Source organism: Postia placenta (assembly GCF_002117355.1).
Source record: "Postia placenta MAD-698-R-SB12 unplaced genomic scaffold POSPLAscaffold_3, whole genome shotgun sequence".
Classification (NCBI taxonomy): domain Eukaryota; kingdom Fungi; phylum Basidiomycota; class Agaricomycetes; order Polyporales; family Adustoporiaceae; genus Rhodonia; species Rhodonia placenta.
The window spans coordinates 282,148-302,159 of NW_020169834.1; the positions used below are offsets into that span (position 1 = coordinate 282,148).

The 20,012-nt window shown below is 52.8% G+C and overlaps 8 protein-coding genes across 8 annotated transcripts; 4 read left to right on the forward strand and 4 right to left on the reverse strand.

The window, feature by feature from the left end:
- Window positions 1-116: 116 nt before the first annotated feature.
- Window positions 117-1,100, forward strand: POSPLADRAFT_1038757 (hypothetical protein). Its single transcript, XM_024477440.1, has 5 exons — window positions 117-260; window positions 379-448; window positions 520-602; window positions 668-830; window positions 892-1,100. Exons 1-5 carry the CDS (start codon window positions 171-173, stop codon window positions 933-935), a joined length of 450 nt encoding a protein of 149 aa, XP_024341454.1. The 5' UTR covers window positions 117-170; the 3' UTR covers window positions 936-1,100.
- POSPLADRAFT_1064877 (hypothetical protein) lies at window positions 1,064-3,167 on the reverse strand (the record flags this gene model as incomplete). The annotated part of the gene is made up of 10 exons (XM_024481865.1): window positions 3,026-3,167; window positions 2,800-2,966; window positions 2,558-2,740; window positions 2,216-2,506; window positions 2,008-2,163; window positions 1,810-1,956; window positions 1,589-1,750; window positions 1,406-1,521; window positions 1,281-1,344; window positions 1,064-1,129 (listed from the first exon to the last, which is right to left on the reverse strand). Exons 1-10 carry the CDS (start codon window positions 3,072-3,074, stop codon window positions 1,064-1,066), a joined length of 1,401 nt encoding a protein of 466 aa, XP_024341455.1. The 5' UTR covers window positions 3,075-3,167.
- Window positions 3,168-3,509: 342 nt separating this feature from the next.
- POSPLADRAFT_1064878 (hypothetical protein) lies at window positions 3,510-7,894 on the forward strand (the record flags this gene model as incomplete). Its single annotated transcript, XM_024481866.1, has 7 exons — window positions 3,510-3,789; window positions 4,011-4,116; window positions 4,169-4,337; window positions 4,372-4,412; window positions 4,588-4,856; window positions 4,881-5,110; window positions 5,159-7,894. 7 exons carry the CDS (start codon window positions 3,510-3,512, stop codon window positions 7,538-7,540), a joined length of 3,477 nt encoding a protein of 1,158 aa, XP_024341456.1. The 3' UTR covers window positions 7,541-7,894.
- A 123-nt stretch (window positions 7,895-8,017) lies between these two features.
- Window positions 8,018-11,419, reverse strand: POSPLADRAFT_1044153 (hypothetical protein; the record flags this gene model as incomplete). The annotated part of the gene is made up of 15 exons (XM_024478474.1): window positions 8,018-8,274; window positions 8,332-8,397; window positions 8,447-8,549; window positions 8,608-8,787; window positions 8,840-9,009; window positions 9,061-9,118; window positions 9,172-9,686; window positions 9,744-9,907; window positions 9,962-10,040; window positions 10,095-10,256; window positions 10,315-10,378; window positions 10,430-10,699; window positions 10,752-10,838; window positions 10,896-11,184; window positions 11,352-11,419. 15 exons carry the CDS (start codon window positions 11,417-11,419, stop codon window positions 8,018-8,020), a joined length of 2,532 nt encoding a protein of 843 aa, XP_024341457.1.
- A 1,516-nt stretch (window positions 11,420-12,935) lies between these two features.
- Window positions 12,936-13,927, forward strand: POSPLADRAFT_1134967 (hypothetical protein; the record flags this gene model as incomplete). Its single annotated transcript, XM_024484529.1, has 5 exons — window positions 12,936-13,111; window positions 13,162-13,196; window positions 13,245-13,419; window positions 13,477-13,816; window positions 13,889-13,927. 5 exons carry the CDS (start codon window positions 12,936-12,938, stop codon window positions 13,925-13,927), a joined length of 765 nt encoding a protein of 254 aa, XP_024341458.1.
- A 612-nt stretch (window positions 13,928-14,539) lies between these two features.
- Window positions 14,540-16,729, reverse strand: POSPLADRAFT_1133893 (hypothetical protein; the record flags this gene model as incomplete). The annotated part of the gene is made up of 11 exons (XM_024484409.1): window positions 14,540-14,643; window positions 14,940-15,017; window positions 15,052-15,083; window positions 15,136-15,195; window positions 15,260-15,360; window positions 15,414-15,466; window positions 15,836-15,940; window positions 16,151-16,212; window positions 16,402-16,497; window positions 16,629-16,659; window positions 16,708-16,729. 11 exons carry the CDS (start codon window positions 16,727-16,729, stop codon window positions 14,540-14,542), a joined length of 744 nt encoding a protein of 247 aa, XP_024341459.1.
- Window positions 16,730-17,290: 561 nt separating this feature from the next.
- POSPLADRAFT_1136288 (hypothetical protein) lies at window positions 17,291-18,756 on the forward strand (the record flags this gene model as incomplete). The annotated part of the gene is made up of 6 exons (XM_024484663.1): window positions 17,291-17,354; window positions 17,412-17,540; window positions 17,587-17,604; window positions 17,657-17,955; window positions 18,014-18,598; window positions 18,691-18,756. 6 exons carry the CDS (start codon window positions 17,291-17,293, stop codon window positions 18,754-18,756), a joined length of 1,161 nt encoding a protein of 386 aa, XP_024341460.1.
- Window positions 18,757-19,381: 625 nt separating this feature from the next.
- Window positions 19,382-19,958, reverse strand: POSPLADRAFT_1136172 (hypothetical protein; the record flags this gene model as incomplete). Its single annotated transcript, XM_024484652.1, has 3 exons — window positions 19,382-19,474; window positions 19,526-19,701; window positions 19,763-19,958. Coding segments are annotated over 3 exons (465 nt in total), but the record flags the coding sequence as incomplete, so codon positions are not given.
- Between the last annotated feature and the right edge of the window lie 54 nt (window positions 19,959-20,012).

A 20,012-nucleotide genomic window follows, 5' to 3' on the forward strand; every position in this document is an offset into this window, starting at 1 on the left:
ACTGTGGTAAAGGTGTAAGAGTACTTTATAAATGAATGACTCAGGCGTGACACGGAACAAGCGCATCCGATATTTAGTGAGACGTAAGCGACCGCACTGCTCCACACCACTTGCACATCTTCCACGTCCTCACACCCAACTTCAACACACACTCCTAGACCATAGACACCATGAGCAACCTCGACTGGGACAGCAAGACCGTTATCGGTTTCAAGGCCAAGGCTCCCAAAGTTACCAGGAATGCTTCAGATCTGAATGGTATGTAGGTGAGATCGCCTGGCCTCGCACAGTGCTCACGAGTATTTTCTGCCATATCCTCCAGCTGTACGTCGCTCTTGATGTTCTTGAGATGGATGGGTTGTCTGACAGGGCTTGCAGGCTCGACGAGTTGGTGCCGTCGTGGCGACAGACAAGAAGGTGACCGCAGGGCTGAACAAGGCCCATCAGGGTACGTACCTCCTCTCCATATCCCCTTGGATATTTGTGGCTGACAGCGACGTCCGTCCCTGTTTCGCGCAGGCACCGACCATCAGCGGATAGCCAAGCTTGACCGCGAAAACGAGGTCGCGCCACCACCAAAGATCGCGCCCACCGTTGGAAAGGTATGCGTCACAGCGTGGCCTGTCGCTTCCTGGTCGTGTGCTCATATAGGAACCCCCGCATCCAGGCCATCCAGACCGCACGCATGGAGAAGCAGCTCTCGCAGAAAGACCTCGCGCAGAAGGTAAACGAGAAGCCGTCCGTCATCCAGGACTACGAGTCCAGCAAGGCCATCCCGAACCCGCAGATCCTCAGCAAGCTTGAACGCACTCTCGGGGTGAAACTCCGTGGTACGTATCCCTCCACTAGCTTCTACAGCAACAGTCAGTCTCTCACACAGCATTCACGCAGGTGCGGACATTGGCAAGAAGCTGGGGGGGCCGAAGGGACCGTAGGTCGACCCCTCCACGACACGTCACTACGGCATAACGGACTTCGTTTTCTGCGCTCTGCATCTTGCATCTGTATAATCGATGGCGTCTCCTGCCAGTTGTCACAGTAGAGCTCTCCTTACCCGTCAGTGTTATCGCATGACAACATTGCCAATGTTTTGAATATGTTTTGAGAGGGTGATTATACAAGCTGTGACCTACACGGAGAACAAAAGAGCGACCCAGGACACAAGACAGTAATGTTACAACAACAACACACAGTATCAAGAAGCCTGTTCTCCGTCGTTCGATCCCTGGAAGCGCTATTAGTCTGGCTGCCAAATCCTCATGCAAGCTTATCCTACGTACGTATGTGATGTAGTCAGGACTCTCGCAGGCTTTGTATTCTTTGAGCAGTTCCTCGGCAGTTGCGCTTCGCGGTGCAACGTTGTCAGTCAGAAGCACGCCTCGCGGCACGTCCGATAAGGACTCACCGCGCATCGTCGAACTCCTCGAGACCGTTCTCGAACATCTTCTCCTTCTTGTACTGCTCGACGAACGCATTGCGCTTCCGCAGCCGGTCGAATTGGTCAATCATGCGTTTGAAGAGCTGCACGAGGCGCGCATTTGAGGTCAGCTTCCGAGTGGCGTGCCTAGAGCATGGAGAGACGACATACGGAGGCGATACTCGTGTGGTTCGCGAGCATGAGGCCGCTCACCCGGTGGTTGGTCGCGATGTAGGGTGACTTGCGTGTCAGCGCGACCTGGATGGAAGCCGGGCCCCATGGGATGAAGTTTGCGAGCTGGCGCTCGCGGATGCGGAGCAGCGATTGATGGACCTGCGAGGGTTAACAGCCGTCAGCGTGAGTGTGAGCATACATAATAATTGACTGCATACATCGGTAGGGTCAACGTCGCCCTGAATAATGTTCAGTATTGAGACGTAGCAGGCGGTCTTGCTGGGCGTCGTTGAGACCATGCGGTTCTTGGGTTGGAGGAGGCGACGCATGACATCGAGCACAGTCGTACGCCTGATTGGCTTAGCCTGGACATGTTCGGTAAGGTTTTCTACGCACGTCATCTAAAGCGGACAAACCTTGTCGATCTGGTCGCTGGTGAAGGGTGTATATGAGGTCATGAGGAAGTGACATCGTGGCGTAGGGATCAGCGATGCGATGATCCCTACGAGGTCGTTGTTCATATAACCAGGGTATCTTAGTGTTTGCGTGCTCGCCGCCATTACTGTGGACACCTGACGAACAAGTCATGACGCAGATCTCCCATGTTGAATTGCAATCGCTTACGAGCTGATTTGTCTGGTCGAAGGTTGGCGTTTGTACGTGTAACCTATCGGCAGATATTCGAGCTAATGCGCCGTTATCGAGCACGACGACCGAATCTGCATGGTTTGTAAGTCGCTTCAGCGTGAGCAGCGCGTTGTATGGTTGTACGACAACGTCTCCCTCTTGCGCGTTGGGGAAGACAGAGTACGTTTGGATGAGCTTCTTAGGGAATTTGTCGTTAAGCCGTTCGAGTAAGAAGGACCCCAGGCCCGAGCCGGTTCCGCCAGCTATTGAGTGCATGAGCATGAAACCCTGAATGCCATCACGATGAGCATCATTCAGGAGGACGTGAAGCACGATCACCTCTAGAGAGTCGCTGCCCTCGGCTTCTCGGTCGACCATCTCCATGACTTCTTCGTATATTCGTTCGCCGGCGGAATAACCTTGCGCCCAGTTGTTCCCGGCGCCACCCCCGTCTTTTGAGACGAATATGTTTTCTGGGTTGTACAAGTTTGCATACGGCGATGTCAATATGCCGTTGATTACCTACAAGGAGAGACGTGGCTTAGGTACTGTAATCAGTGTGGTAGGCTCCACGAACGCACTCGAGGCTCAAGATCGACCAGAATAGCACGGGGAATGTAGTGCTCGTCGTCGGCTTGGTAGAAGAATACGTCCTTGCGATCGCCGCCCTCAGTAGCCCACTCCTCTAGAATGCCCTCTTTGTTAATGCCGTGCTCCGCACACAGCCGCTGCCAGAACACGGAACCCACTTGGAGTACAGTCAATTAGAGACATATCCGGCGTCCGCACGCAGTCATGAAGCCGCACTTTGGTTGCCGCACTGGCCCAGTTGCACGGTCACGATTTCTCGAGGCATCCCGCGCGCAAGACTAGGATACTCGACGTTCTTAAGGGTTTAGAGCAACGCGAGAAAGCAACTCGTCGAATAAAACCTTGTCAGAGTATGAGCGCAGTCCGAGAACAATAGGGAGGTGGACAAGGCCGTCGCGTCGGAAGGCGTTGTCGCGTCCGGCGCGTTGGGTGTAAACGCGGTGTGACAGCATGTGACAGATGTCAATAGCGTGAATTTCACGTTCTAAGCAATCCTTGGGATAGCCTTGTAGCGGTTGAAGGAGTAAGTAGCCACAATTTCCATTCTTGGCATATGTACATAAGACGATCGCCACAAGGTGTCACGGACGGTCACGGTGGCTAGGCTTGACATCAGCCTGCGCTTTGGCCAGGCGGAGAGAACACAAAAACACCAGTCCGCGCTGGAGCTGCCCCTTCCTTTTCCCCACATACCGCCATGATGTCCGCAGATACTACCACCAGAACCTATGCACGCGCGAGATCGCCAAAAACCCTTCGCCGTTCGCAATCGCTCTTTGGTGCTATCAAAACCCTCATCTCTACCCCGCTTGCCTGGTTTCAGTCTCCGAGCGACTTTGAGGACATTCCCGGGAAGAGGAGGCGCAACCCGCAGGTGCTAGAGCCGGAAAGAGAGGAGGGGCAGCGTAAGAGGCAACGTGTTCGCAGCCCCTCCCCCTCGACTGGGCCACCCCACCAGCGCCAGCTTCGGGCCCAGCACAGTGCGCCCGCAGGCTATCTTGATGTTCCCGAGAGTATTATTCCTAACCAGCCATCGCGTCGCCCTCGTCGTGTTCACGGGCATGGACGGTCGTCTTCTGTGGTCCTGCAGCCTGCCAGGACGCAGACGCGTCGTGATCGCCACACGCTCTCTCCGCTCACCAGCAGTAACTATGCCTCCTTAAACAGTATTGCGCGTACTATGTCTATGGATCCGCCTCAGGCCCCTCAACAGGCAGCACTATACCCGGCTGCTATCTCCCGCGATGTATCTATGGAATCTATCTACGCGCCGCCGTCCTCGCGCGACGAGACGATTTCACCTACTCGTGCCGGATTTAGTCTGCGCTCGCATTCGTCGATGACCCCACAATCGACTAGCCAGTCGTTCGGTCCTACACCCGAGTACCACGCGCGCGAGGCGACAGAGCCCCCTCCTGTTTCAACGCTGAAGTCGAATCCAGCGTTCGTCAAGCCGCCGCCGGCGTCCACACCACTTACTGCAGAGCGGACGATGACCCTTGGATCCATTACGGAGTCTCAGCAGAGAGTGAGCTCTCGCTGCACCTCTACTATTTTCGCAGCTAATGCCCGGAACAGAGCCGATCCCCACTGGGACAACACAGTACATTGATCATCGGTCGCTCCGAGTCTGCTGGTCCTGTGTTGGCCAAGCGCCCTTCTATGCCCGCTGAGGCTGCTCTGAACGACCTGGACATCTACAAGACTCCTCTACTACCCTCACGTCTGCAAGGATCTACGTTGATTCCAGACGCTCTCAAGCCAAAGAAGTCACGTAGGCATATACAACCCAGTAAGATCAAGGATAAGAGATGGTTCGACTTAACCGACAAGAAGGAGAAGAGCGTCGCTCCTGAGGATGGTGCTGGATTGAAGCCCTACGCCGGACGAGGGGGCGTCAAGAAGATGCTTGCGAAGCGCCGGGCAGAGGAAGAGGAAGAGGTAGAGAAAGAGCACGAGAACGAAATCGTGGACGACAGTAGGGATCAAGAAGAAGGGGAAGATGCAATGGGGCTAGCAGAATCAGCAGAGGAAATCTCGCAGACCCGTGAGTCTCAAGTTTCGATTGAAGCCCCGTTGGGCGACCCCGAGTTCGCCCCGGGCGCTCCTACGACTGGCCCTTCATTGCTGCGCGTCGGGCGTACTGGAGCGCTGAAGCATGCGCCGTCTGCTCTGCGTGCAAAGAATACGTTTTCTGCGCTGTACGATGACGAAGACGAGGATATGGAGAGCGAGACACAGGAGCCGCCAAAACCAGCGCCTATGTACAAACCGCCCGCTGGCTTCAGCTTTGCTAAGGACGTAAGTATCTCTCCATTCGCCTCTTATGCAGTGTCTGACCTTGCGCAGACGTCGATTACGTTCGACAAGGGTGGCAAAGATGCCCCGATTGCCTCGTTGCCGTTCTCGTTGAGCAGCACGAGCCGCGTAAGTTCTTCGGCACCGACCAACCAGGCAGCAGCCAACCGCACATCTGACTCATTTACATCGGGATTCATGCGGACCGACTCCGGCGGGTCGTCCACAGTGATCGCGACGGATGCTGCTGGGTCAGAGCCGGATGCAAGAGCGATGGCCCCCTCGAAGCCCGTGATGCAGACCGTGCCGCAGATCTCGCTCACGCCCGCTACGCCTCTTCCTCAGGCTTCATTCGCAAGTACTGCACCGAAGGCGTTGCCGAAGCTCTCTGAGCCTGGGGCGTCTGGGAGCGGACAAAGTACAGCAGGTGCTTCTGAGAAGATCCCGGACTTCTTCTCCAAGTCCTCCATCTTTTCCAAACCGACTGCGACTATCGCACCGCCGCCGCCGTTAGTCTTTAACAAACCAGGGATGCCCCCCTCGGCGACGAATGATGCTTCCAATACAGCGGCCAATGGTACGTCGGCGCCGCCTGTGTGGGGCGCTTCGACCGGGGACGCAAGCTCAATGTCTGCGTCCGGTATTCCCGCTCAATCTGGAGCAACGGGAACGACTCCTGTGACCATCCAAGCTGCGACCTCTCCGTTTGGCAAGCCTACAACGGCCACGCCAGATACAGCATCATCATTTGGTGCCCTGGACAAAGGCAAGGGCGTGGACAGGTCGGGAATTGGTTCGTCAGGGTTTGCAGCACCTTCACAACCAGCGGAACCTTCAACTGCAGCTCCATCTTCATTCACACCCGCGGCTCCAGAGAAGCCAGCCGTTGCGCCTAGCGCCTCATCATTCTCTTTTGCTCCTGCGAAACCTGCAGATGCGTCCGTGGCGGTCACCCCTTCTCCTTTTGGCTTTAGCGCGACTGCGAAGTCGGCGGACTCTTCTGTTGCACCCACTCCCGTGTCGTTCTCGTTTGCTACCCCTGCTAAGGCTGAGGCGTCCGCCGCCACTGGTGCCCCTAGCATAGGTCTTGCACCGCCGGCGAAGGTCAATGAACCATCCAACAGTTCTCCGTTCGTGTTCGGTCCATCGACCGCGAAGGCTCCTGAACAGCCCAAACCCTCACCTTTTGGAAACTTGACCGGCTTCGGGGCGCCTAGTGCTTCTAACTCCAGTGGTGGTGGCGAAGCTGCGAAGTCAATGTTCGCATTCGGCCCGACGTCGACGTCTCCCGCCCCAACTCCTAACGGCGCATCTGTGGAGGCGGCCAAGCCCCTCTTTGGAACAGGCTCGTCTAGTCCATTCGCTTTCGAACAAACCTCCAGCACTGCACCTAAAGAGGCTCCTGATTCCTCGAAGCCTTCTTTCTCGTTCGCGTCCGCTTCACCGACGCCGCCTGGCACCGCCAATGGGGCGTCAATGTTCGGATTTGGATCATCTGCCCAGTCTGCGACTAGCACATCACCTTTCGGTGGTTCCGGTGCGAGCAACGGTCCGAATGATTCGAACAAGTTCAGCTTCGCTACTGCTACTCCCGCGATGCCGATAACGCCGCCAAAGAACGATCAGGAGGTCAGCATGGACGAGAGTCCCATTCGGGGTAGTGGTATGGATACCAATGGTAATGGCAACGGCAAGGAGCCATTGAAGGTTACGACTAGTTTCTCCTTTAGCCAGCCTACCGCGACCAGCTCTCCCTTCGGCCAGACTGCCCAGAGTGGCTCGACATTCGCGTTCGGTCCAACTGCATCTTCCAGTAATCCATTTGGCGCTAAGCCGGCAGAGAACAAAACGGAGGCGCCAAACACACCGACAAGCTTTGGTGGATTTGGGACTTCCGCCTCAACAGGCCCGGGGTTCTCGTTCACACAGAAGGCACCGGAGGCTTCTCAGGCATCTGCATCGACAAATCCATTCGGAGCAACGGGCGGTTTCGGGCAGTCTGCCACGACTCCTTCGACAACGTCCACCTTTGCGTTCGGGCCATCAGCGGCATCAGGAAGTGGGTTTGGTCAGCCGAGTGCAAACTCGACGTCAAATCCTGTAAGCCCCTTCACGTCGGCTCCATCATACGGCTTTAGCAATACCCCCACTTCGACAACTGCACCTTCGAATCCGTTCGGTTTCACAGGGAGTCAGCCTGCTTCGCCGGCTACTAGTAACGCTGGCCTGCCATCTTCATCGTCGAATACGGGAGGTGCATTTTCATTCGCCTCGGCAAATGCGACACCTGCTGCATCGCCAGCTTCGCCTTTTGGTGCTTCAGCAGCAGCTCCCGCTACAAATGGTACACCCGGGTTCACGATGGGCTCTGCCCCGCCGCCAGCTAGTAGGCCGGTGAAGAAATTGCCCAGCAGGCGCGGTGGAAAACGGTGACCCTCACCTTGTTAAAGCATCCTGCTAGTTTTGCTCGCGATTTCTCTAGTCCCTTTCCCGTCTCGCAGTCAAAATCAATAAGACTCCATACACATTTCCGGTCACGTCTCCACGTCATGTCCGTCTTTTTCATCATGCAATGGGACCGTCTATAGTCGCTAGTTGCTCGCTCTGTCACACTCGCATTTTACTGGCTGAAGGCCAGACTTCATCTGCAGCATTACTCATATCCCATAGGGCTGAAGGCTCATTATATATATTGTTAGTAGATAGGTAGGTAGATAGGTAGGTACATTGTAGCTTGTCCAAACATTCAAGTTCTCAAGGGTGATATAATTCATATATAATGGCCTCACTGAGATGCGTAGGTTGATACACATTGTGTCACAATGCAAACCTGATCCCGTACATCATAATCCTGTTGAGCAGAAATTTCACAGTCCATGTCCCGACATCATCATGAACAGCGAGGCATTCTTATTTGGAGAGGATCTTCTTGAGGCTCGTGTTCTGCTTGTCCAAGGCCTCAATTTTCTCCTCTGCCAGTCTCATCTTTTTGAGCAGGTAGTTCATGCGTTCCCGGACTGCGGTTCTGGATCCCCACCAATCGGCGGTCCCAGCGTCGACGTCCTTCAGGGCGAGAAGCTCTTGCTCGCACGCCTTGACCGTGCTTTCCGAGGCAGCAATAACTTTCTCGTTGAATGCGATGTCTTGCGTCGCACGGAAAATGTGATCTGTCGGCCACCCGTAAGGCTCACTGTAGTTGATATTATCTAAGAGGCGGGACATACCTTGCACCAGCCGTTCGAAGACATATTTGTAGATCGGTTTTCCGGGCTTGATTGATGAGGATCGACCTGACCGGGCATGATGAGACACAAGCGTTATAGTAGCGCATCACCTTACCATTCTCAGTCCCAATCGCAATGAGCTCAGCGTGCTCCATATGTCTTAGCGATGCCTCGTCATTCTTGAAAGGGAAGTCCAGGAGCACCTCGTTGTAGGATATCTAGGGGGAGTTGGCGTCGATGAGGCTTCAGGTGCCTGTTTAAGTCTACCACGCATACCTCCGACTTCGTAGAGAGCTTCTGCATGAGCGCCCATGCCTGTTCCCTAGACCATGGCAGGTTCTTTGCGTCCTCGAGGTCGTCGCCAAACGCGTTCTTGCGGATCTCGCCGACGCCACGCGTGATGATGTCCTCCACGGCTTCCTGCACCGTCTGTCCACTTCTCACTTTGTGGATCAACTGGGGACATCACTCAGCTGGCAAGCCATGACACATGTGACTGTCTACGCACGCTCTCAAGGTCGCTGGCCCTGCCGCCTAAGCGCTGGATGTAGGTCCGCTGCTCCGAGTTGAATCTCACGTCGACGCCGGCATCATGTAGCTTCTGCTTCACGAAGGAGAGTGCACTCGCATTGTCCGCGTCAGACAGTGTGATCAGATTCAGAGGCTGTGATGGGAGCGCTGCAGACGATTGCCTTAATAATACACGGTTGCACAAAAGCGATGTCCTACCTTTCGCAAGCCGCTTAGTATTCTCGCGATTGTCGCTGACGACCACTACATGCGCAACCTAGGGTCATGGCGGTCCTGATGAGTTCAAAACAAGATCACGGCGCATCTCACCTGATTTTGTGCGAGCGTCGCCACCCAGTGCGCGATGACGTCAAGCATTTCCTGTTTGTTCTGTCCACCGCCCTTCGTCTCGAAGCCCTTGACGATCACAATCGGCATCGACTTGATTGTTGGCACATCATCCGAGCTCGTCTGTCGCCTCTCTTCGTCGCCACGCGGTCCCGGAAGCTTTTCACTGGCTGCCTTACCTTTCTCGCTCAGTTGCACAGCCGTGCTCACCATCGGAGTCGGGTCTGCGTCATCGTCCCCGAACAGCTCGTCCCCGATGCCCAGCTCGCTCATCACGCCGTTTCCCGCGATGCAGTCCAATCGCCCATCGTGCCAGCGCCCCGTGCGGATGCGCTCCTGTAGGCGTTCCTGTGCCTCCCGCTGCAGCACCGCAAGCCTAGCATCCTCCTTGGCAGCCTGGTGCTGTTGGCGATGCGTCGTGTTCACGCGTGCAAGGCCAGTGCCGACGACCTCGAGGATCTGTTTCAGCTGGTCGGTGAGCGAGGAGCTCAGGCCGGCTGCAGGAACAGTGCTCAGTCAACACGATGCAGACAGAGCCCAGGGCTAGCAGTTACCTTTCTGGCCGATGAGCCCAACGCTGGCGAGGTCAATGAGATTGTTCAGCGAATTGAAGACGGAGAAGACGGGCCAGTAGCCCGTTTGCTGCGCGAGCGCCGAAACCAGTGTAGTGTCGGATGACGCCTTCGACAGCTCCGCAACGTCGATGATCAGGGCTTTCCTTCAAAGTACATAAGTGTCGCAAACAGTGCGCATGTAGTGAACTGCGACGTGCCGACCGGTCTCTTTGAGCGCTGAGGCGATCATGCGAGACTTGCCGCTGCCCTGCGGTCCGTGGACGAACGCAATAGTGTCTGTATAGTGTCAGTGAGCGGAACGCATTTGCGGTAATGCCGATCATAGCGTACTGGGTAGATCGTTGAGGTAGCTGTCAAGCGCATTCTCTGCATCCTTGCGCTCTTTCCACCCGTCCTCTGCCGCGACCGTAGTGGTATCATCAACGTGCGAGCTAGAAGAGAATGACAGCTTGTCGAGCGCAGTGTTGCGCAACCACTTGTACAGCTGGAACTCTGTGCATAAATATATACATAAGAAGAGTGACGAACAGCACGATAACTCGTAACTGACCTCGGATGTTGAACCAGCCTTCAATCTTACCCTCCACCATGAATACACGGACAGGGTCAAATATCTAACGAGTATGAGTATGAGCAGGCTCCGGAACGGAATAGTGTCCACTCACGGTATAGGTAATGGTGCCTAGCAAAAACACTAGCACCGGTAAGAATATGCGTGGATGACTGGCCATATAATCGCGGACGGCATGGGCCTGCACAGGCGCCTGGTATGTTGTATGTATAATCGTGCCAGAGGGCGCGACGCGTGCACCGTGTACAGCATTGCGAGCGATGGCGGCAGAGCGGACTCCACGGAAGGTGACAATCGAATAGCGCAGGCCGCCGACTGCAGGAGGAGGCATTGGGTGGGAGAGATCCTGTATTCGACCATACGGCTAGAGGAACCTCAGTCGAAATGCGAGTAATGAAGTAACAAGTGGGACACACTCTGAGCAAGTCATAGAGCGATTCTTCGGGCACATCCGGGCCCTCAAAGGCAACTCGGAGAATGGGAGACGCATAGCGGTTCATATCCTGAAATATATACGTCAGTGTATCTACCTCTTGTACTACCAATGCGAGGCTACATACTTCTCTCCATGGCTTCCCCTTGACTAGCCATACGTTGCCTCCAGATAGCCCTGCCCATGAGGGCACGCCACCGTGCTCAGCAGTATACTGTCGTAGACTATGTACAACTTCTGACAGGGCAGCATCATTACTGCTTGCGTTACATCTGAACCTGACGAACACGCCGCCGTCCTTCGGATGCGGTTCCAAGTTCAACACTTTGAAACCGTGAACCTTGACGTCGGCGAGCACGGAGCGGAGGCGATCTAGGAGCACTTCCTCGCGGAAGTAGCCAATATAACGTCGCACACTGGGTCGTGGTGAGAATCAGCTGTGCAGATGAAGTAACATAACGACTGACGCACTCCCATGTCCCTAAGCGTACTGGCAATACCGAATCAACGAACAACCACCCTTCTTGTACCTACCTCATGTTAGGCTGTGGACAACGAAGAGGATATCCTACCGCAATCATACCTCTGGATTCTGACTGCTGGGACCAGCATCGCTGCCCGAATCACTGGTTGAATATGACCGCGTGCCATGATGTTGCATCCGAGCAGCGGTTGCAGCGGACTTTTTAGTGAGCTCCCGAGTATTTGAGCCATGTCGTAGAGCCTTTGAGGCTAATTGGACTTGAAGACGACGCATGATGTACACGATGAAAAGGCAGTTTGGGATTGAGAGAGAAGTATCCACTTCCAACTCTGCCCGGCAAACTGACGCAATGTTTAGATAACGGCAAGGACGGGCATCTAATCTAATCAGCGCGTGCGCGTTTGATTTTGACTTTGAGTTTGCAACTTGAACGTTGCGTCGGCGATATCGATGTCCCTGCTCGCAAACGACCCCCATGCAATATTAATGGAACTCTTACATTACAAGTACAGCTGCGCAGCTCTCAAACAACTCACGGAACGAACAGCAGTCAATAAGTAACTAAAGGGTCGGAAAGAATAGCGACATTTTCGACGGCGTCATAGCCTTGCTCTAGCGAGCAAGAGACTAAGATTCTGTGGCGGAGTCGCTCAGAATCCTGCACCGCGACAACTATATATTGTGGCAGTAAGAACTGGTATAGAATCATTATCCCTCCTCATAGGCAGGGCCCTTGGATAGATACCAGTCGCCAGCTTCACGCCGAAATGACCAACACGGTCAATTTCCCATTGCTCATTGATGGCAGCACGCTCGGAGGCGGCGGCCAGCCCGGGAAACATCTACGATTTACAATATAGAATGTTGTCGACGGTGCGTTTACATTGCTATCTCGCTACCTTGATCATTTTGACCTTGGAATAGGACATCACTCCCCCTGGATGAGGAAAATCGGATAATGATCGTGCTGAGGGCTCCCAGTTTCGGCCACGTGTCTCGACAACACGCACAGCGATACGCGGCCGTACCACAGGTGACAAACTCATTGGCATTTCTTAGCACTATGCTAGTCCTCCCCTCTACCATGACCTATCCCCTGGCGGCCGCATCGTGAGGGAAAATCCCAATTTCAGACATTAGCATGAAAATCTGTGTGGTCGGTGTCGCTCTTTGAAATGGGTGTATCCTCTGAGGCCGTTCTTTGATAGGCGCACATCCCTGGGACTGACAGCCCCTCGTCGACAAACTCCTCACGATCGGAGAATATAATCACCAAGCCGCAGCGAGATGTTCGACGTCATCGAAGTCCATCCAATGAGTCCGCTCGGAGATAAACATGTGGATTTTGTCTCATACTTTCCACGCGTGGCAGTTGAGAGTCAAAGAGCCGTACAGCCATGCAGGAACAGAGTCGGTGTATCAATGCACAGTTCAAGGTTATTTGTCACAGCTTTTAGTTGGTGTATACAACTTGGGGACGGTATGCCAAATACCAGCGAGCACGATGTACGCTTTGTGATTACCAGGGCGCTCTGATCAGTTTTCCCGATATCAGGAGGCCCTAAAAATCTTTTTATTGAGCTCGCTCCCGTCGGAGCATTGCTGATTAGCATTAGCAGAAGGTTTTTATGCTCAAAAATCGAGGCAGGAGCAGACCCCATCGTCACCTCGGACTGGAACACAATGTCAGCCCAGCCGAAGATGATTTACCTCCCAGACACCATGGCTAATTGGCCTTGGCCGAGAGCTATCAACCCCCACCACGAGGAAGTCGAGGCTGAGTCAGACGCATGGTTCGAAGGCTTCAAGCCATTCACAAAGAGGTTGCAGCTTGCCCTTGAGACGTGCGATCCTGGTATGTGTGCCCTATCGTTTCATTGTGCACTGACTCAGGGATATGTACAGGAAGGCTTGCGTCTCTCGCATACCCATGGGCCTCGAAGGGTGAGTGACGCATTCGCTTGAGCTTATATTTTGTGACCTATCCTCCAGAGCACCTGCGCACCGGCTGCGATTTGATGAGCGTCTTCCTTATCATTGAGGAGTCGACTGATGTCGAGAGCGCACCCGTTGTCCGTGACATAGTCGATATGGTCATCGACGCGATAAACAAGCCGCACAAGCCGCGCCTGGAGGGAGAGCACCATCTTGGTGAGATTACGAGACAGTACGTGCATGTCAATCCAATTTTGAGCCCCTCGCTGACGACGTGCTCGCAAACCAGGTTCTGGGAGCAGTCAACGGGAAACGACCGTCACAACATCCTCACCATCGTCATGCACCAATTCAACATTGATTTGGAGGCAGCAATGGCATGGGTTGCGAGCTACCACAAGGATGTCGAGAACAAGTTCCTGGACGGGATGAAGGAGTTGCCATCATTTGGACCCACTGTCGACAAAGAGCTCGAGGAATACATCCTCGCTCTGGCGATTTGGCTTCGCACGAATGACTGCTGGGCTTTTGAGAGCGGACGCTACTTTTGGAGCAAGGGCCTACAGGTCCAGAAGACTCGCTACGTGCCTGTACTTCCGAAGGTGAAGACTCAAACAAGAGCAGGCAGTGTCCGTAGTAGATCTATGACGAGAACTTCGAATATAGAATCTCTTGTATATTGTATACTACCCTGATTGAAGCTCCCTACTGTTCCTGGCTCGCGCCGCGACCGTCCATGAGCCCGGCTTCCGTTTATGCATCCCGATTCGACCGGGAGTACACTTATTGAAGGCCTACACAGTGTGGTAACGCCAGAGCGAGAGACTCGGCGTATCAGAACCCCTAATCGGAGGTATGCTGCACCACCCCAAATTTTTGAAGACATGTGGTGTACAGATGGTAGAAGTTGTGTGTCTCCTCTGGGCTCGGGACGCGATTGCAGAATAAAATTGACTTTTACAGCCAATGGATGCCTTCCCGCAGAGATCTGGACGCGATTGCAGAATAGAATTGAGCTCTAATATACGGTCCGCAACGTAGAAATGGTCTACACTTGACGCCACTTTCTAAAGTCAGTCAAATTGAGAGTATTATTTGAGCACAAGATTATTTGGTGTTCATACTTACATTGTACAAGATACCTGCACAGGATGATCATCTCACAACACATAATGCGAGAGACAAGCGCTTCAGCCCTCTCTTTTGCCTCCCGTTGCGCACAAGTGAACCCGCCCTTTTCATGTCTCCGCGGATCTAAGGATAGTCTACAGAGCTCCGTCTTTCAGACATAGCAGCATGAGGCAACAACTGCTGTACTCAATTTTCCCTATTTTCTCAATTGTCGGAATTGTTTAACTTTTCAAGCCCGCAATGCGAACATCGGACATGAAGTTCGGAAACAGTTGTACAGGTACGATATAGAGCTGTGCCGTGAGCCCATCTCGCAAATTCCCAACTGTGATAACCATGAATCGTAATCTTCAGTTCAAAATCATACACGAATGCATCCATCCGATAGGACTCGCCATGATTCGCCTTCAAGCGCATTTCACGAGAGGAAAACGGTGCTGCTTTGAAATTTGGTCCCTTGGAGGTATCGGCGTATGTTGAGCCTATGTAGACCACGGTGAGGTGATACTGGGGAGTGGAAAGACAGACTGCTTCTAACCATGCGAGCAGACAATTGACATAGACTGTTGTCATTAAGAGGATGAGTTCGATGCATTCTGATTGTATACCGGGGATGAATACCTTGACTCCCGGGGAAATGAAAGAGAGCCCAGAGAAGTTTTGTTTGATGAAGAGTCGAGGCGAACTCCAGACCGTTCACTACGGCACACTCAATTATACTGGAAACACACACTGACTGTTAAGAGCTCCAGTAGTTCGAACACCCTATATAGCGATTAACATGGTAACTCGTCCGTCCGAGCAAAAATATGCTTACGCGGTAAAAATCCCTCGGTGGATTGCGTACAGTGCAAGTTTCGACAATAGGTAGTCGGTGCTGTGTGGTTACCGCGTATTGATGTCGTCAATATCATTACTGATGTGCTGCACGGCACACTGACCCTTTAAGCCCCGTCTTCTGCTGCTTCAGAATGACTGAAAGCGATGTCGCGATGTACAAGTCCGTAAGAAACGCGGATGCTGGTTGCATGGTTCCCGGCAGCTGAAAATCTAACATGGTACGGAGCGCTTCAAGAACCGCAAGGAATCACTGACTATCGTGAATGTGAGAGCACTCTTGACAGCCGGATGTCGCGCCCTCAAAGGAACTTCAGTGAACAATCGTAGCATTCAGATATGTGCTCACAGTTCAATGAGCATCGCTGAAGCACTTGTTGTGAGTGGACCATGATACGTAACGCATTATATATTAGTTCATACCTAAGCCATTTCCTTCAATCGAAGCTCTAATCGTAAGTCCACAAGAAAGGTCATATAGAGCTAGTATTCACCAAACGAGAATAGCGAAAGGAAGACCTAAAATAAATCTGATGAGCAACATAGGCATCAAACAGAGTAGTCCAAAAATTACAATTGTTAGGGTTACTGGCATTCTGAACCATTTGCCTTCCAGAACTGGTGGAAAACCATGGCAGATTAAGCAGCCCATTAGTGAATGTTCATTAAAGCAAACGTACATATCCAGATTGAATGTACATAGAATCTGCCATACTTGATAAGAGAGTTGCGGCTCAAACAGTCATCGGGATAACTCGCAGTTGGACAATCACGATCATTAGGGCCTATGATGGTAGACATTAGGGTCCCATATTCAAGTTCACGCAACACGGCTTTTAGACTTACCGCGAAAAGGTATTCAGTCTTGGTACGAGGGTTGAGTAAGCATCTTGCTGGTCAAGTGCCCACAAAGTGTGCTCACAATACCGTATTGTCTGTCATCTACTAGTGAGCTCATGATTCGAATAGACACATTCATCTGCTGAGTTGCTCACGTTGGATTCTTTTCCAGCCCTTCGAGAGTCGCATGATTGAGTACGAGAAAATACCATATGTACTACTGAATGTTAGCAGCCATAAGTCTGGCTCAAAACCAACTGACCGCAGCATCTACAATGGCTCTGGCAGTACCGAGCAACCTGGACAACAGGCTGTGAGTGAACGAGCAACTACTATCGAAGTAGCTGACCACAAGAAGGCCACCTGCGGCAGGTATAACTGTGTCAGTCATCACCCCGGAACATACCCTTCGAAATCAACTACCAGTATCTTCAGTCGGAGCTTATCCTTTCTGTATGTATAGAAGTAGAACATGGTTTGCGCGCAAGAGAAGCCATAGAACCTGAAAAGAGTGTCAGACATGGTGTCTAAGCCCGCAATGCTCGAGCAAGGACGACATTCACAGCGTGGCAAAAAGGACGCCAATGAGCGTGCAGCCCATAGTGTCATTGAGGTTGAGTGCAGTCATCGTACCTTACAGCTCGATGGAAGTGAGTCGCGTTAGCTGATATAACAAATGCATCTCCATCATGATGTCTGAACTCCTGCTCACATTTGCAATCCGCGTTCGACATGATGAAAGATAACGCACAGGCACGTTTTTGTGCGGATTCCCGTTGCATTGCTGGCAGTAATAGCTCAACGCACCCGTCTTCTACGCCTCCACGTATAGCAACAGAAGTAAACAAAAAGAAGGAAGAATGAGACCAACGGATTGGCCTCGGGAAGTATGAGTTGCTCCGCCGAACTGACACTGGAACGAGTCGGGCATGTTGAGCCAGAATCGGATGATCTCCGCACGCCGACACAGAATATACTTGCCATACGCCCAGAAAGCTGATAAAGTTCGAAACAGAGTGGGCAAGATGCGACCCCTCGCTGCGCTCGTGTGTGATCCATCATGTTGAACTGCCGAGAAACTGCTACATTTGGAAATGACAAGAGGAGCCGATCAGCGCTAGTGCCTTGGACGCGTGTTCGGGCTATCTAGTAGCTAAAGCAGAGGAAAGTGGCGTCCAACAAGGTTTGCTATTTCAAAGATTGGAGCATGATAGAACATCCTCGAGAATCGCCGAGGCCGAGCTAACTGGCAGTGATAAGGCGACCAGTTTGCACTGCCCAGGTTGAAGGTTCCTATGGCTACGGAGTCTGTAGTGAGAGACGTCCTCGTACTTGGGCTAGGGCCGGTCGGCGCGTTATGTGCGTACCAGATTATGCATGTCCGCGACGAATTAAGCTAATCATGATCGTTCGTAGATTCATATGTCTTACAAAAAGGTGGACAGGCACGAGTTACTGTTGTCGCGAGAAGTAACTACGAAACGGTGAAGGGTGAACACGAAGCTTTGACTGCGACATCATTGTCTCTAATTGTGGACTACTGCAGTACATGGAATAGACTTCAAAAGTTCTATGTGTGGCAATGTTATAGGCTGGCGGCCATACCGGCGTACGTACACTGAATCCTCAGGCCGTAATTATGACCTTCACCAGTTTTGTAGTATCCCAAACCTTGACAGAAGCCCTCGATCGCACGTACGAGTTCGTGATAATTGGGACAAAAGCTGTACCAGAAGTAGTAACAACTCCAGCGCTTCTTGCACCTCTGATCGGCTCGCCATATTCTGACCACCATGTCCAACCGACGTATGTCTTCATGCAAAACGGTATCAATGTTGAAGCGGACTTGTACCTTACGTTGAAGGAGCGTAACCGCAGTGAGGAGCCGAAAATTATCAGCACCGCCTTATGGCTTGGCGTGCGAATGATAGATGGAAGGACGGTCATACACACCGATTTCGTGAGTAGATCGGTGACGGCTCTGCTACACTGATCCTATATGACCATCACAATATCAGGGCCGTGTAGAGCTGGGCGTATACCATCCTCTCTCTATTACAATGCAAGACACGACGCAACAGTCTGCCGTCATGTCCGATTTCGCCGAAATGCTGCAAGCTGGTGGGGCGAGGATACTTGTCACCTCCGATATCCACCGCCTGAAGTTTGTGAAGAACGTCTGGAACGTCTGCTTCAATATGTTCCCTGCACTCACCCGCTTCTCATGCGATGCCATATTTATACCTCCCAAGAAGGAGGACACTGCATCAGGAGATCCACTCGATTTCAAAGGGGATACCACCATCACTGTACCACCACCTCCTTCTACGACCGCCACGGCGCATTTGCCAAGTGCATCGGACGACATCGGATGGTACACTATCCCACTGATGCTGGACATTCTACTGGAAATCCATGCTCTTGGAGCTGTTCTATTCCCTCCCACTGAAACGGGTCCCAACCTTGATCCAGATTCGGCACTCAGGACCTTGACCCTCACAGGTGAAGCATACGGAAACGGAATCATGAAGCACCGACCCAGTACTCTTGTCGACGTCGAATTGGGTCGACCGATGGAGCTCGAAGTCATTCTGGGTGAAACAGTAAGGTTAGGTCGTCAGCGAGGTGTCGGCATGCCGGTATGTTCTCGTGTCCAACTCGACTGAGGGCCTAAGTCTGAAAAATCACCTTGCAGCGCGTAGATACTATGTATGGCCTCTTGCTAGTCGTACAGAATCAGCTCCTTAGGACACGTTCTTAGGGGGTAACGATGTACATGCATCCAAGCGATGGTGTGCTATTATTAGTCCTCAGCATTCAACTCATCCTTTGATTGTAAAATGGACCCCGTCATGAGAGGCCCGTGCCGCTAGGTGTAGCGCTTCAAGAACGACCGGGGTCAATAATATATCATACTTCGTACCAACATATGCACAAGACCAATACTGCCAAACTGCCGCGGAAATTGCGTGTACGGCCCTAATAAGACACTGTGGGATACGTTGTGACAGACCATTGACCATATAGCAAATGTATTTCCAGGCGGGTGTCTGGATTCTAAGTGAATCTAAGAAGGCCCTTGCGAGATGAAAACGTAGCAGGAGCGACCACTCCTCGCGATCGGGGAATTACTTTCACCATATTTAAGACTACTATGAACAGTTGATGGTTCTACGGCTTGTGGATATGCGAGATCTTCGCGCTCGCACTTGGATTCTACTCGAAGGACAGAGAGGCGTCGCTCCCAACACCTAGCGTCGGATAACCTCTTCATGAGGGCGACAGAAAGTATATACCACATTTGTATCTATTCGGTCACTTCTACTTATACAGATTGATTCATGCCACTTGTGCAACCAACAAGAAGCCATATGAGAGCTGGGTGTCTAGTCTACAGAGGGAAGAACAGGCGGTAGCAAGGGCTGCAGATCATACGTCGCATACGACGTCAACAAGAACGGATACGTCCCATACTCTCCCTGCAGCAAACAGTCAGACAGCGACCGCGAAGATGGCACCAGCAGACGTACAATGACATTGTTCGGGAAGCCCTTGTCGAACGGAAGGATGCCATCCAGGTACTGGATCTGCTTCTCGCTCAGCCGCACACTCAGCGCCTCGATGTTCGCCTGCAGATGCTCGACCTTGCGTCCACCCACGATCGGGAAGACGAATGGCGCCTTGTGCATCGTGTACGCGATCGCGACTGTGCACATACACACGCGTCAATGCGGCCGTCCACATGGATCCGGGGCAGCTTCGCTCACCAGCCTGGACATGCTCCGTGCCCACCTCCTTGGCGACAACAGAGAGCGCATCACACATCTTCTTCTCGTTCGGCGTCCGCTCCCAACCGCTCAGCGCAGTCCGCCCTTTCTCGCCAGTCTGTCGACGACGCTCTTCTTCCTCGTCAGACCGGATGTGGCCTCCGCCGAGCACATTCCAAAGCGTGAGTGCAATCCCTGCCAAGCAAGTCCGATCAGCAGCATTACAGGCGGGTCACCACCGCACCCAGGC

Coding starts and splice junctions, on each gene's coding strand:
- POSPLADRAFT_1038757 (XM_024477440.1), top strand. CDS start 171: ATGAGCAACCTCGACTGGGACAGCAAGACCGTTATCGGTTTCAAGGCC. Junction 261..378: donor ATGCTTCAGATCTGAATGGT/ATGTAGGTGAGA, acceptor CAGGGCTTGCAG/GCTCGACGAGTTGGTGCCGT. Junction 831..891: donor TCTCGGGGTGAAACTCCGTG/GTACGTATCCCT, acceptor GCATTCACGCAG/GTGCGGACATTGGCAAGAAG.